At 41.4% G+C, this 11,792-nt stretch overlaps 1 protein-coding gene across 4 annotated transcripts in view; it reads right to left on the bottom strand.

The window, feature by feature from the left end:
- Nucleotides 1-301: 301 nt before the first annotated feature.
- NUP153 (nucleoporin 153) overlaps nucleotides 302-11,792 on the bottom strand; it is an 81,720-nt gene continuing 70,229 nt past the window's right edge. For 3 of the 4 annotated variants that reach the window (XM_036911704.2, XM_036911702.2, XM_036911701.2), the window contains 4 exons: nucleotides 9,034-9,390; nucleotides 8,125-8,397; nucleotides 3,088-3,256; nucleotides 1,672-2,770 (listed from right to left, as the gene is read on the bottom strand). In XM_036911704.2, the coding sequence (XP_036767599.2) occupies nucleotides 2,683-2,770; nucleotides 3,088-3,256; nucleotides 8,125-8,397; nucleotides 9,034-9,390 (887 nt within the window). In that variant the 3' untranslated portion in view covers nucleotides 1,672-2,682. Of the gene's footprint in view, nucleotides 2,771-3,087; nucleotides 3,257-8,124; nucleotides 8,398-9,033; nucleotides 9,391-11,792 lie in introns of all 4 variants that reach the window. The other variant, XM_057493795.1, reaches the window with a different exon arrangement.

The raw sequence follows: 11,792 nt of genomic DNA, 5'->3' as shown, positions 1-11,792 counted from the left end.
ACAGACTACATTCTGAAACTACAGTGGACTTTTAAGGGAGTTTATAAAAGTTGCTCCAATTACAAAGAAATGAAGACTCAACATGGCCACACACCTGGTATGTGTGGCTACACCCAACACACCCATTTTCTCAATTTCACTATACCAAATTTGCCAGTTTCCAGTACACACACAGACTGACCTTTGTAAAATTTCCCTTGACTTTCAAACGTTAAAACAGGCCTAGGAAATGACATACTTACACAAAGCAAACACGAGTTCTTCCCAGGCTGAACCAGGAAGTTAACAGCCTGGTTACAAATTGTTAAAATTAGTCCAATGCTTTTATTTCAAATAAGTCCTTATTACGTGAACAATTTCAGGAGAGAATTTGTAACAAGCAGCTAGGCTTAAAAACATTTTTTCAATTGTCTGAGTCGCACTTTATGCCTGAGATCATTAATTACTCAAAACCACCCAGCACTTGGAAGTGGCCCGCCCGGACCCGGTGCACCAGAAGGGTCTGCTGGAGAGGTACTTCCCGTGATGCCTCCCCTTAGGCCGTGAGCAATCCCTCCACCTTCACTCATTCGCGAAGTGCCCGTGAAACGCCTGCCCTAGGCTTGTACCGGGGAGTCAGAGGCCCTCCTGTAACCTGAGCCAACCTGATGTACCCTCAGCCCACAGTCGGGCGGTTGCAGGCCGTAGCTGCCACTGTGAATGCAGTCCAGGGCTGCTGCGTGGGGCCCGGGCGTCACAGCAGTAAAGGCGGAAAACACGCGTCCCAAGTACCCACTTCAGTTCTAGAGGCCACAAGATTTGATTAAGATAAGCCATCCTAAGTACAGTTTTCAGTCACTTGTTTAAAAACAACATATAAAATAGAAGGAAACATTATTTTTGGCACATTTCTTACAAAAAAATCTTTCCCAGAGAAGAAAGCCAAATATTTCTATTCACAGGGGCCCGGCAAATGGGTGAAAAAATGAACCTGCTGCTTAGGCTGGGCACCCAACTTCTTGGCATTAAAATCACAGAATTCCAGTTTACCTCTTCCAGCATTCATCATCATCTGCTCCAAATACAGAATTTCTACCCCCAAACCAGCACTTTGATAGCCTGTGATAATTCAGTAAGGCAAATACTTTTTCACTGGAAAAACAAAAAGCTCAAACATTTTCAAGTTTTGAATTTAGACTCCAACCATAAGTTCAGCAAAATACAAGCCCAAAGTTAACTGTGGTTTCAAAATGAAGAATAAAATTAGCAAATGCTGTCTCAGAGCTTTTATGGACTACAGAAAAGAAACATAGTTCAAAAAATTCAGTAAAATAATCCAAGAGAAACTACACAGAACACTTTGTGGGCTGCTTTGGGCATGAACTAAGAACTTGATCAAGAAACGGGCTAGACACCTATCAAGGAAGATACAAATACAAACAGTTGTGTGTGTTCATTTTCAACTTTAAAAAGGAAGGTCAGTTTATATTCAAAGTAGGCATGATTCCTAGCCCGACAAGTACCTTCTATATTCAGACAAATCTGGACACCTTCCCCTTCCACTTAGGAGTTGTCCAAATCACTTAATGTACTCTTTGGAATTTCTCTGACAATTGTTAATTAACCTTTACAAAAAGGTTCTCTTCCACTAACACTCGTACCTTCATTATGAGTTAACACTAGAACAAAAAGTATTTCATAATTTTTTATTGATGGCATTTATCCCATGTTTTAACATGTTAATTATACTGTAATAAACATGGCTTTAATATTAAACATTTCCTTATTATCCAAAGTCACCACAGTCCATTTCAGTAAATATAAAAATATATGTTTAATACTTTGTACAATACTGGTTTTTGGTCCAAACAAAACTGGATCAGAAAAGCCAATAAATTCACTTTAAGAATCCCCAATTTCTTTTTTTAAAGATTTCCAAATGGATTTAGGCAACTTTGAATAATGGGATTTACATAATAAAATCTGAGACAAGACTAAACAACAACAAAAATTTCTAACACAAAATTAAAATTTCAAGTTCACAGATTTATGTTATGCCAAAAAAAGTACAGAAACAAAATTGTATTTACACAAGTCTCACAATAAAATAATGAAAAGGCAAGACAGGTGACAGAGTGAAAATACAGAAATAGCATTTAATCATTAAATGGAAAACTAGGTCTACCAAGTCCTCAGCATGACCACCCTTTCATCAGGCTTCCTCTAGCAGAGCATCTTAGAGCACAGCACGACCAACTCACTCACTGCACGCATACACCAGCATGGACCCAGCATCGAAATCATTCATTTCAACATCCTCTAATCTATACAGAACTCCTCAGATATAATTACAATTTCAACGCGTTCCATAAACGCACATTCAACGCACACAGTGGTGCAAGAGGTTCTATACAAGTCACTTGCCGAGGAAGCTCTATTCCTGGGGTCAGCCAGCCAATGTCAAATCAGTGAATAATTTGCTGGATCATAAAATATTGTTGCTGAAGAACCAGTCACAAGTCTAGCTATTATTTTTTAAAAAGTGAAAGGGAGAGATGAGGGTAGGGCCTCTGTAGGGGAAGAAAAAGGAAAATCCCACACAAAAGACATTCTTAGGCCGAGCTGACTGCAGGTGACCCCAGCACATCTGAACCAGGGCACCTGCTATGGGAGACACTGCTGTGTGTGACATCGCTGTGACCTTTATTTCCTGCGTCTAACAGCAGTCTTTATCTTGCGACCAGAAACTGAAGTTCCAGAAGAAGCAGAAAACATATTTTTCCCATTTGACCTGTGAAAGACAAAAACCTTCATGTGATGTGCTGCTGACAAAACTCCAGAATCACAGTGACACTACATGAGACCAGCGGCAAGGGGAGAAAGACATAGTCAAACACATTTCTGTTGTGTCACGTGTGTGCGCACACACCCACACTCTTCTTTCATGCAGGCCACAATCTTCCAAACTTCTCGTGCAGCAAACTAATGTTGGAGAACATCGTTTCACCTGAACTATCCTGCACCTTGGTGATCTTACCACAAAATAGATGCAGGTGCAGGCACCCCTACACCATGTAACACCTTCTGTTCAACAAGAAGTTCTCTTACCCCGCCACAAAGGCTGCAGGCGCCTGGCTGAATGGAAAGCCCCCTGAGCCAGAAGGCTGGGCCGAGGAGGCAGCAGTGCCAGGGTTTGCACCGAATGTGAACACTCCTGAGGGACTGTTGTTCGTGAAGTTGAAATTTGTAGCACTGCTGCCAAACTGGAAAACTGAACCTGCAAGAGTTGAAGCAGAAAAACTCCATTAAGGTAAAAATGGTAGTTTTCCTATAATGACTCTGACCTTTACATACAAAAATATGGAGAGGGTTAAGCTCTCTTATGGTTACTTAATTTAGAGAAAATTTTAACTAAACATTTTCTCCGATGACATACAGAACATAAACTGGACACCCTCCAACAGGTGTCCTAACTTACCCACCACCAAGGGAGAAGGGCAGGATGGACTTCAGGTTAAAGACAGTGGAATCAACAAACACATTCAGCTCTATCTTCTTCAAAAATTACATTAAAGTAACAGTAAAGGAATTTTTACAGAGATGGGGGAGAGGAAACAATGGCAACAAAGTTTAAACCCTGGGAAGCTGACTGGAGCCCAGAGCTAATTAATAAGCAAGCAGCAAGGAAAGCAGAAAGGAAACCTGTTTATACTGAACATGCCCATGGGCCTTGGTTCTGGGGCCTCAGGGCGTGAATGTACCCCTGAGAAAGGATGGTGGCAGAACGTCTCTTTAAGAAGCAGATACCCAGATCACTCCCACCCCAACACCAAACAAGATGGTCATACTCCTCCCCTACCCGGGCAGAGGACCAGCTTTAGCCTCTGGAAAAGTCTCTGGACTGGGCAACATCACACAGAGTTAAAGGCAAGGACATCACACTGAAAACAGAAGTAGAGTAGGTTGACATGAACAGCATTGAGACCTGTAGGCCTTCCTCCCTACTTAGCTACCCGAACACTGGACTCAGGGGTAACTATTCTGCAGGAAGGAGGCTGGGAATAATCTCTGTGGAACTGACAGTCTAAAAGGAAAGGCCCCAAAATACAAACATCCAGGTCTTCCCAAGTAAATAGGCCAGTCAGATAAACCTACAATGAAATTCAAGATCTATGAGCCCTAGAATTATCAAGGGGTATGAAAGCTGTCCTACACTCAGAAAATTATGAGTAGAATGGGAGCAAATATTTGCAAACCATGTATTTGATAAGGGGCTGGTATCCAAAATATATAAGGAACTCCCACAATGCAATAGTCAAAAAACCCCAAATAATCCAATTAAAAAGTGGCCAAAGGACTTGAATAGACATCCAAGACAACATTCAAATGGCCAATAGATACACAAAATCAGGGAAACGATGTATTTAAAACCAGTCAGAATGGCCACTATCCAAAAAACAGGAGGGAACAAGTGCCAGAGGATGTGGAGAAAGGAGAGCCTGGCACACTGCTGACAGGAATGGAAACCGGAGCAGCCACAGTGGAAGGCAGTACGGAGGGTCCTCAAAAAATTAAAAATAGGCTCTCATATGATCCAGCAATCCCACTTCTGGGTATTATCCAAAAGACGTGAAATTAGTTCTTGAAGAAATATTTGGACTCTCATGTTCACTGAAGCATTATTCGCATAAGCCAAGATGTAGGAACAACCTGAATGTCCACTGCCAGATGAATAAAGAAAATCATGTGTATACATACAATGGAATACATACAATGGAATATTATTCAGACTTAAAAAAAGGAAATCTTGCAATATGCAAAAACATGAATGAATCTGAAGGATATTATGCTAAGTGAAATAAGCCAGTCACAGAAGGCTAAGACTGCATGATCCCCTTTATAGGTGGCATCTAAAACAGCCAAACTCAGAGAGGCCTAGAGAAGAATGGGGTGGGGGAAGAGGAGGAAATGGGGAGTTGCTAGTCAATGGGTATCAAGTTTCAGTTGAACAAGGTAACTAAGTTTTAGAGATCTGCTGTACAACACTGTGCCTATAGTTCATAATACTGTATTGTACACTTAATTTGATGGAAGGGTAGATCTCATGTTAGATCTTTTACTACAATAAAAACATACCAAAAAAATGTAAGTAGATAGCCAAGAAGGAAAGTATTTCATAAGAAAAACTAAGACCAAAAAAAGCAATTTGCAGAAAACTGGTTAAGAAAAAGCTTAAATGAAAATAAATACCTCATTAAAGAGATCAACAGATAATACTTCTGAAACAAACAAAAAAGAACACTTGGAAATTAAAAAGTAACACTAGCAGAAAAAGTATAATCTTAGCAGAAGAGGTGGTAAAAAAGATAAACTGAAGAAATCTATCCATGAAGTATAACAAAAAGTGGAAAAAAAAAGAGGTCAACAAGTTAAAAAAGGATGAGGTACAGAATCTTTAAAAAAATAATGCAAGAAAATTCCCAAGAATGGAAGTTCACCACAGGACAGACGAAATTCCTTACACAATCACAGTGTGAAAAATGGATCCAGACCAAGGACACCGTCCTGAAAAGTCAGAACACGGGAGACAAAAGACAGACTCCCATGGGACTCCAGAAAAAAAGGAGACAGGGCAAAAGGCAAAGATCAAGAGAGACTTGAAAAGTCCACAATGGAGAAATGCTTTCAAAATTATGAAAAACCATTTCCAAACTAAATCTAAATTTAACCAAAATCTTACCAAACACAGGGGCAGAATAAAGATCTTCGCAAAAATGGGAGGCCTCAAAATTTCCTTCCCTGAAGACTTTAAGAAATCATGGGAGGACTTATCTGCTCTATAAAGCATGGAAACAAGGAAGGCGACGTGACACCCAGGAAACAGGTTCCTTTAAGAGGAAACCCAAGTGTCCAGAGAACGAAAAATCCCCAAGACCACAGGTCTGCAAAGGCTGGTGGTGGGAGCAGATCAGAAGATACTGAGAAATTTTTTTAGCTACTGAGAAACAGCCAGTGTATTTGAAAATATCAAGAAATCTATACAACAGGGAGAAGACTTACAATTAGTAGTAGTGACAAGGACAAAGAAAAGGTTAACAAAGAAAGGGAGAATCAATGATACTAGAGAAAACAAAATTTTGCATAGAAAAAAACTCACAATACATCAAACAGCATCTGCATCCTCAAAATACTGAAAGGGAAATGCTCTGTGGGCAAATGAAAGCTAAATTCTCCAATTTCACACTGGGGGTGGGGAAGGTGGAGATTGATTAACTCTGGATTAAAACAGTTAATATGTGTCACAAAACAGGGAAAAGTTTCCTATATGTACAGACAAAGTACTAACACCCAGAACACATAAAGAGCTCCTACAGATCAGCGAGAAAAGCAGAACAATCGAACATAAAAATGGCCCAAAAAACTTATGCTGGTAGGATGTGAACTAGCATAATCCGTCAGGGAAAAGTTTACCTAATCTTCTAAAGCCATGATCATGTAAAGAATGTACACAGACCTTTTAGTTCGGTGATCCCTCTCCCAGGTATAGGCCCTGGGAGAACATGCATGGTGTGCTCCAGGCACACACATGGATGTGCAGAACTGCATTTCCTAACAGCTAGAAGACAAACACTCAGCACTAGATGGATAAATCATGGTACACTCCCAATGTGATTAATGCTACAGCAGTGAAAATGAACAAACTACATAGTAACACGGATGAACCTTACAAATAAGAGTACAAGAAGCAAGAATCCAAAGACTGAATACAGTACAAGTCCACTGCATGGTTAAATAACAGGCAAAACACTATTTTCTAGAGATATATGTATCTATAGCTAACTTTAAATAAAAACCAAGAAAAAAGGTTACTACAACAGTCAAGACAACATTAGAGAAAGGAAAGTAGAAAGGAAGGTGATCAAAAAGGGATACAGAAGGGGCTCCTGAGTGGTGGCTACATAAGTGTTTGTCTCAACATTATACTATTCATGTATGTTTCATGTTTTTCTACATGAGGCTATGTTTTCACAATTCAAAAATATATAGTGTATATTTACAATAGCCAAGATATGGAAGCAACCTAAATGTCCATCAGTAGATGAATGGATAAAGAAGATGTGGTACATATACACAATGGAATATTACTCAGCCCTAAGAAGAAAACAGATCCTACCATTTGCAACAACATGGATGGAGCTAGAGGGTATTATGCTCAGTGAAATAAGCCAGGCGGAGAAAAACAAGTACCAAATGATTTCACTCATATGTGGAGTATAAGAACAAAAGAAAACTGAAGGAACAAAACAGGAGCAGAAGCAGAAAACCCAAGAATGGACTAATAGTTACCAAAGGGAAAGGGACTGGGGAGGACAGGTGGGAAGGGAGGGATAAGGGTAGGAAAAAAAGAAAGGGGGCATTACGATTAGCATGTATAGTGTGTGGGGGCACGGGGAGGGCTGTGCAACACAGAGAAAAGTAGTGATTTTACAGCATCTTACTATGCTGATGGACAGTGACTGTGAACGGGGATGTGGTGGGGACTGGTGAAGGGGGGAGCCTAGTAAACATAATGTCCTTCATGTAATTGTAGATTAATGATACCAAAATAAAATTTAAAATATACATATATACAGTGTAATTTTGAGGAAATGTCATTATAATACACTGTGATTAGCTGTATTTTAAAAACCACAGAAATAGCTGTTTAAATATGGAAGTGAAAAGGCGAGTATCATCAAACAGAAAGTGTCATGAGACAACTTGGCTGGACTGTCCCGGAAAGAGCAGTGGGGCTGAGATGTAACTTCCTGAAATGAACCTGGTCATCAAGAGGATTAGAAAATCCAGTTGAAATCTAGGCTAGATTGACCCAAAATTCAGATGGGGAGAAATGGGACTAACTGAATCCAGCACCTAAATCAAAGTGTGAGACATTTTATCTTAATGAAACAATTTAATACCTTAAAAGTGCTTAATAGTTGTTAAGGGTGGAGTGCTGTTTATAGGTCAGCTCTCTCTATACTGCCGAGTAAAAGAGCCAAGGTGGAAAACTAAGACAAATGCATAGTTTCAAAGTTCAAAGCATGAAATTCTACTTACAACACACAGAACCTGAGTACAGCACAACCGCACCGGCTCACTTACCGGAGTTCGGGGCTGCTGCGGAGCCGAACCCAGGCTGGCTGGGCTGCTGTCCAAACACAGGAGGCTGGCTACCGCCCGACACTGTCCCAAAAGCAGCTGGAACAGGCTGAGAACCAGCAGAAAATAGTGCTGCTGAAGATGGTATGGATCCAAAGCCTGAGGGGTTGGGCTGGCTGGCACCTTGACTCTGTCCAAACGTTGGGGTCTGGTTAGCACCAAACGCTGGACTGGAGGACAGCACTGAAGTTCCAGTGCCAAATACAAAGGAAGATCCTGGAGGCCCAAGCAAACACTTATATCACAATCACAGAAGAAAGACCATCCCAAAAATGTAACTCAAAAGCAAGTCTCAAGCTTCTTTCCAGACTCTTGCCTTGCTGAACAAATCCCACTAAGACAAGTTTTGAATAATAAAGAATACTATTCTACCATTATACAGTATAACTATATAGAATCTACATAAACAAAAACTTCTGTTAACAAGACCCCCACCTTTGCAGCCAATAATTTTTTGGAAGAGAGATACAGTAAGAAGAGAGACACTCTCTCATCAGAAAATGTCACACGCTGCAGAAATCAGCAGACGTAATCCTGTATCTACTGCATAATGAAGACTAAGGTCTACAGAATAGTTCTGTGTCTGGTTCCTTTCAACATTTCAAAAAGAACACTTGGAAAAACTAAAGATCACAGTCTTACTGAGATTTTAAAAGCTGTTTCCAAGGAGTTCATTAAACTTGAACACAAAATGTCTGTTATTCCCCACAGAGAATCATTGCGATACCCAGGCAGAGATAACCTACAGGCATCCATGCTGTCTGCGACAACCTGCTCTCTTTACTTACTAAGAGTAGATATAATTAAAGCCAATCCAACCACCTCATGTACGTTTTTTCTTTTCAGACACACCTGCCGTGCTGGTTGTGGCTGTGCCTCCAAAGCTGAAACCAGTGGCCGCAGCACCACTCCCGCCGGCCCCCGGGCCAAAGACGAAGGGGCTGACAGCTGCCCCGGTGCTGCTCGTGACCACTGGTTTGCTCTCCTGACAGAAGAGCAAAGGCTGAGACGCACTGGCTTCAGCAGGGCTGCCGAAGGCAGAGCTGCTCCCAAGACTGCCGGCCTGGCCAAACACAAAGGCAGCCACAGGGGCACTGGAGGATGAGGTGGAGCCGCCAAATAGGCCACCACCTGCTGAAGTGGTTGGTGTACTTGAAATAGAGGAACGGTTGTTCAAGAAACTAAAAACGGGTTTTGTTGCACCTTGATCTGTAAGACAGAAATTAAAAAGTAAAAATCTTTAAGAACAAGTAATCACAGAAAACATGTTTTCCTACCATATAATCTAAGGATCCATTAGAAAACAGAATCATTAACTTTTATTTAGATTGCTATATCAAATGGACATGTTGTGTTAAATTCTGATGTAATAAAAAACATCCACTTTTTTTCTTCAATGGTTTATGAATTTTGTCTTACATAGGAAACTCTTCAGCGTTCAGATAAATAAAAATACACCTTAAGAGAGGATTGAAGATGGCGGCGTGAGAGGTGAGAGACATCCTCCCAAAACCACATATAATATGAAAAGATAGTTAATACAACTAATCCTAAAAGAGCAACAGGAAATAAGGCTGCACCAGACTGCATACACCTGGAGAAAAGAGCAGACCTCACTAAACCGGTAACATACCAAAGCCGTGATCCGGCAGGACCCAAGCCCTTCCCCCACAGCAGCTCACTGACGGGAGGAAGAGAAACGGAGCGGGGAGTGGGTGGGAAACTACGACTGCTGAACACCCAGCCCTGGAGATCTGTTTTGGGAGCACAAACCTACACTGCATGGTGCTCTGGAGATTAGTGGGGTTGGAAAGCTAAGACAGGCGAAACACTTGGAGACTGAGATTCCAGCCACTTGTGGAGAACAGGGATCCACATCTAAATGCTCTGGGACAAAAGAAAGGTGGGCTGTCTGAGACTTCCTAACAGCGAGAGGGCTGCTAAAGGGGCAAGGATTGCACAGAGCTTGCTGCTCAGGAGAAAGGACAGGGGGACAAAACTGTCTGGGTGCACTCTGCCCAGCAGGTTGGGACCTTTCAGGAGCTTCAGACGCTCCGTCTCCCTGGCTGGCTACTCAGCTATGAGGTCCCCCACCATGATACACAGCCTGCTGCACCTTCCTCCGGGCCTGCTGCCACCAGCTCACAAACCAGCAGTCCCTGCTCTGATGTCAGGCCAGCCAGACGGAGGACCCGCTTACAGCAGCTACAGACGCAAAGCACAGAGGCTCCCACCTGTGTGCTCGGCCCACTGGTTCTGACGGTGGGAACAAGCACAGCAGCCGGGAAGCAGGAAACAGCTCTTTCCTCCCCCCAGGCACCAACGCCGCTCCCCTGTGACCCCCAATATCACTCCAGGGGCTGAGCAGCTCCAGACAGTAGAGCTTCTGGGCATTAGCTTCTGGGCGCCACATACGAATATGAAAGGTCAGAGGAACCAGGTTCGAACCAAAATCCCACAAACATCAGAAAAAGGCCAAGTGAAACTGAACTCATTAATCTTCCTGAAAAAGAGTTCAAAATAAAAATTACAAACATGCTCATGGAGGTACATAAAAATATTCAAGAACTAAGGGAAGAATTTAGGACAGAGATTCAATCATTAAAAAATTCCATATCTGAAATGAAACATAAAATAGAGGGATTTAAAAGCAGATTAGACGTAGTAGAAGAGATGGTAAATGGAATGGAAATTCAAGAAGAGGAATACAAAGAAGCTGAGGCACAGAGAGAAAAAAGGATCTCTAAGAATGAAAGAATATTGAGAGAACTGTGTGACCAATCCAAATGGAACAATATTTGCATTATAGAGGTACCAGTAGAAGAGACAGAAAAAGGGATAGAAAGTGCCTTTCAGGTGGTAAATGCTGAAAACTTCCCCAATCTGGGGAAGGAGATAGTCTCTCAGGCCATGGAGGTGCACAGATCTCCCAACACAAGGGACACAGGGAAGACAGCACCAAGACATACAATAATTAAGATGGCAAAGATCAAGGATAAGGACAGACTTTTAAAAGCAGCTAGAGAGAGAAAAAAAGAAAACATACAAAGAAAAACCCATCAGGCTATCATCAGACTTCTCAGCAGAAAACTTAAAAGGCCAGAAGGGAGTGGCATGATATATTCAATGCAATGAAACAGATGGGCTTCAAACCAAGAATACTCTACCCAGGAAGATAATCATTTAAATTTGAAGGAGGGGTTAAATAATTCCCAGGTAAGTAAAAATTGAGGGAATTTACCTCCCACAAACAATCTCTACAGTGTATTTTGGAAGGACTGCTATAGATGGAAGTGTTCCTAAGGCTAAATAATTGTCACCAGAGAAAATAAAGCCACAGTAAAGAAAGTAGAACAATTAATTACTAAGCAAATGCAAAATCAAACCAACTACTGCTGAAGTCAGTCAAGGAATAGACAAAGAGTACAGAACATGATACCTAATATATAAAGAATGGAGGAGAAAGAAAGAGGAGGAAATAATAATAATAACCTTTAGATGGTGTTTGTAATAGCATACTAAGTGAGTTACATTAGACTGTTAGATAGTAAGGGAATTATCCTTGAACCTTTGGAAACCATGAATCTAAAGCCCGCAATAGCAATAAGTAC

The sequence above is a fragment of the Manis pentadactyla genome, chromosome 16, assembly GCF_030020395.1.
Source record: "Manis pentadactyla isolate mManPen7 chromosome 16, mManPen7.hap1, whole genome shotgun sequence".
NCBI classification, from domain to species: Eukaryota; Metazoa; Chordata; class Mammalia; order Pholidota; family Manidae; genus Manis; species Manis pentadactyla.
The sequence above is the reverse complement of the archived record's forward strand: the minus strand, read 5'-3'. Positions and strand labels throughout refer to the sequence as shown.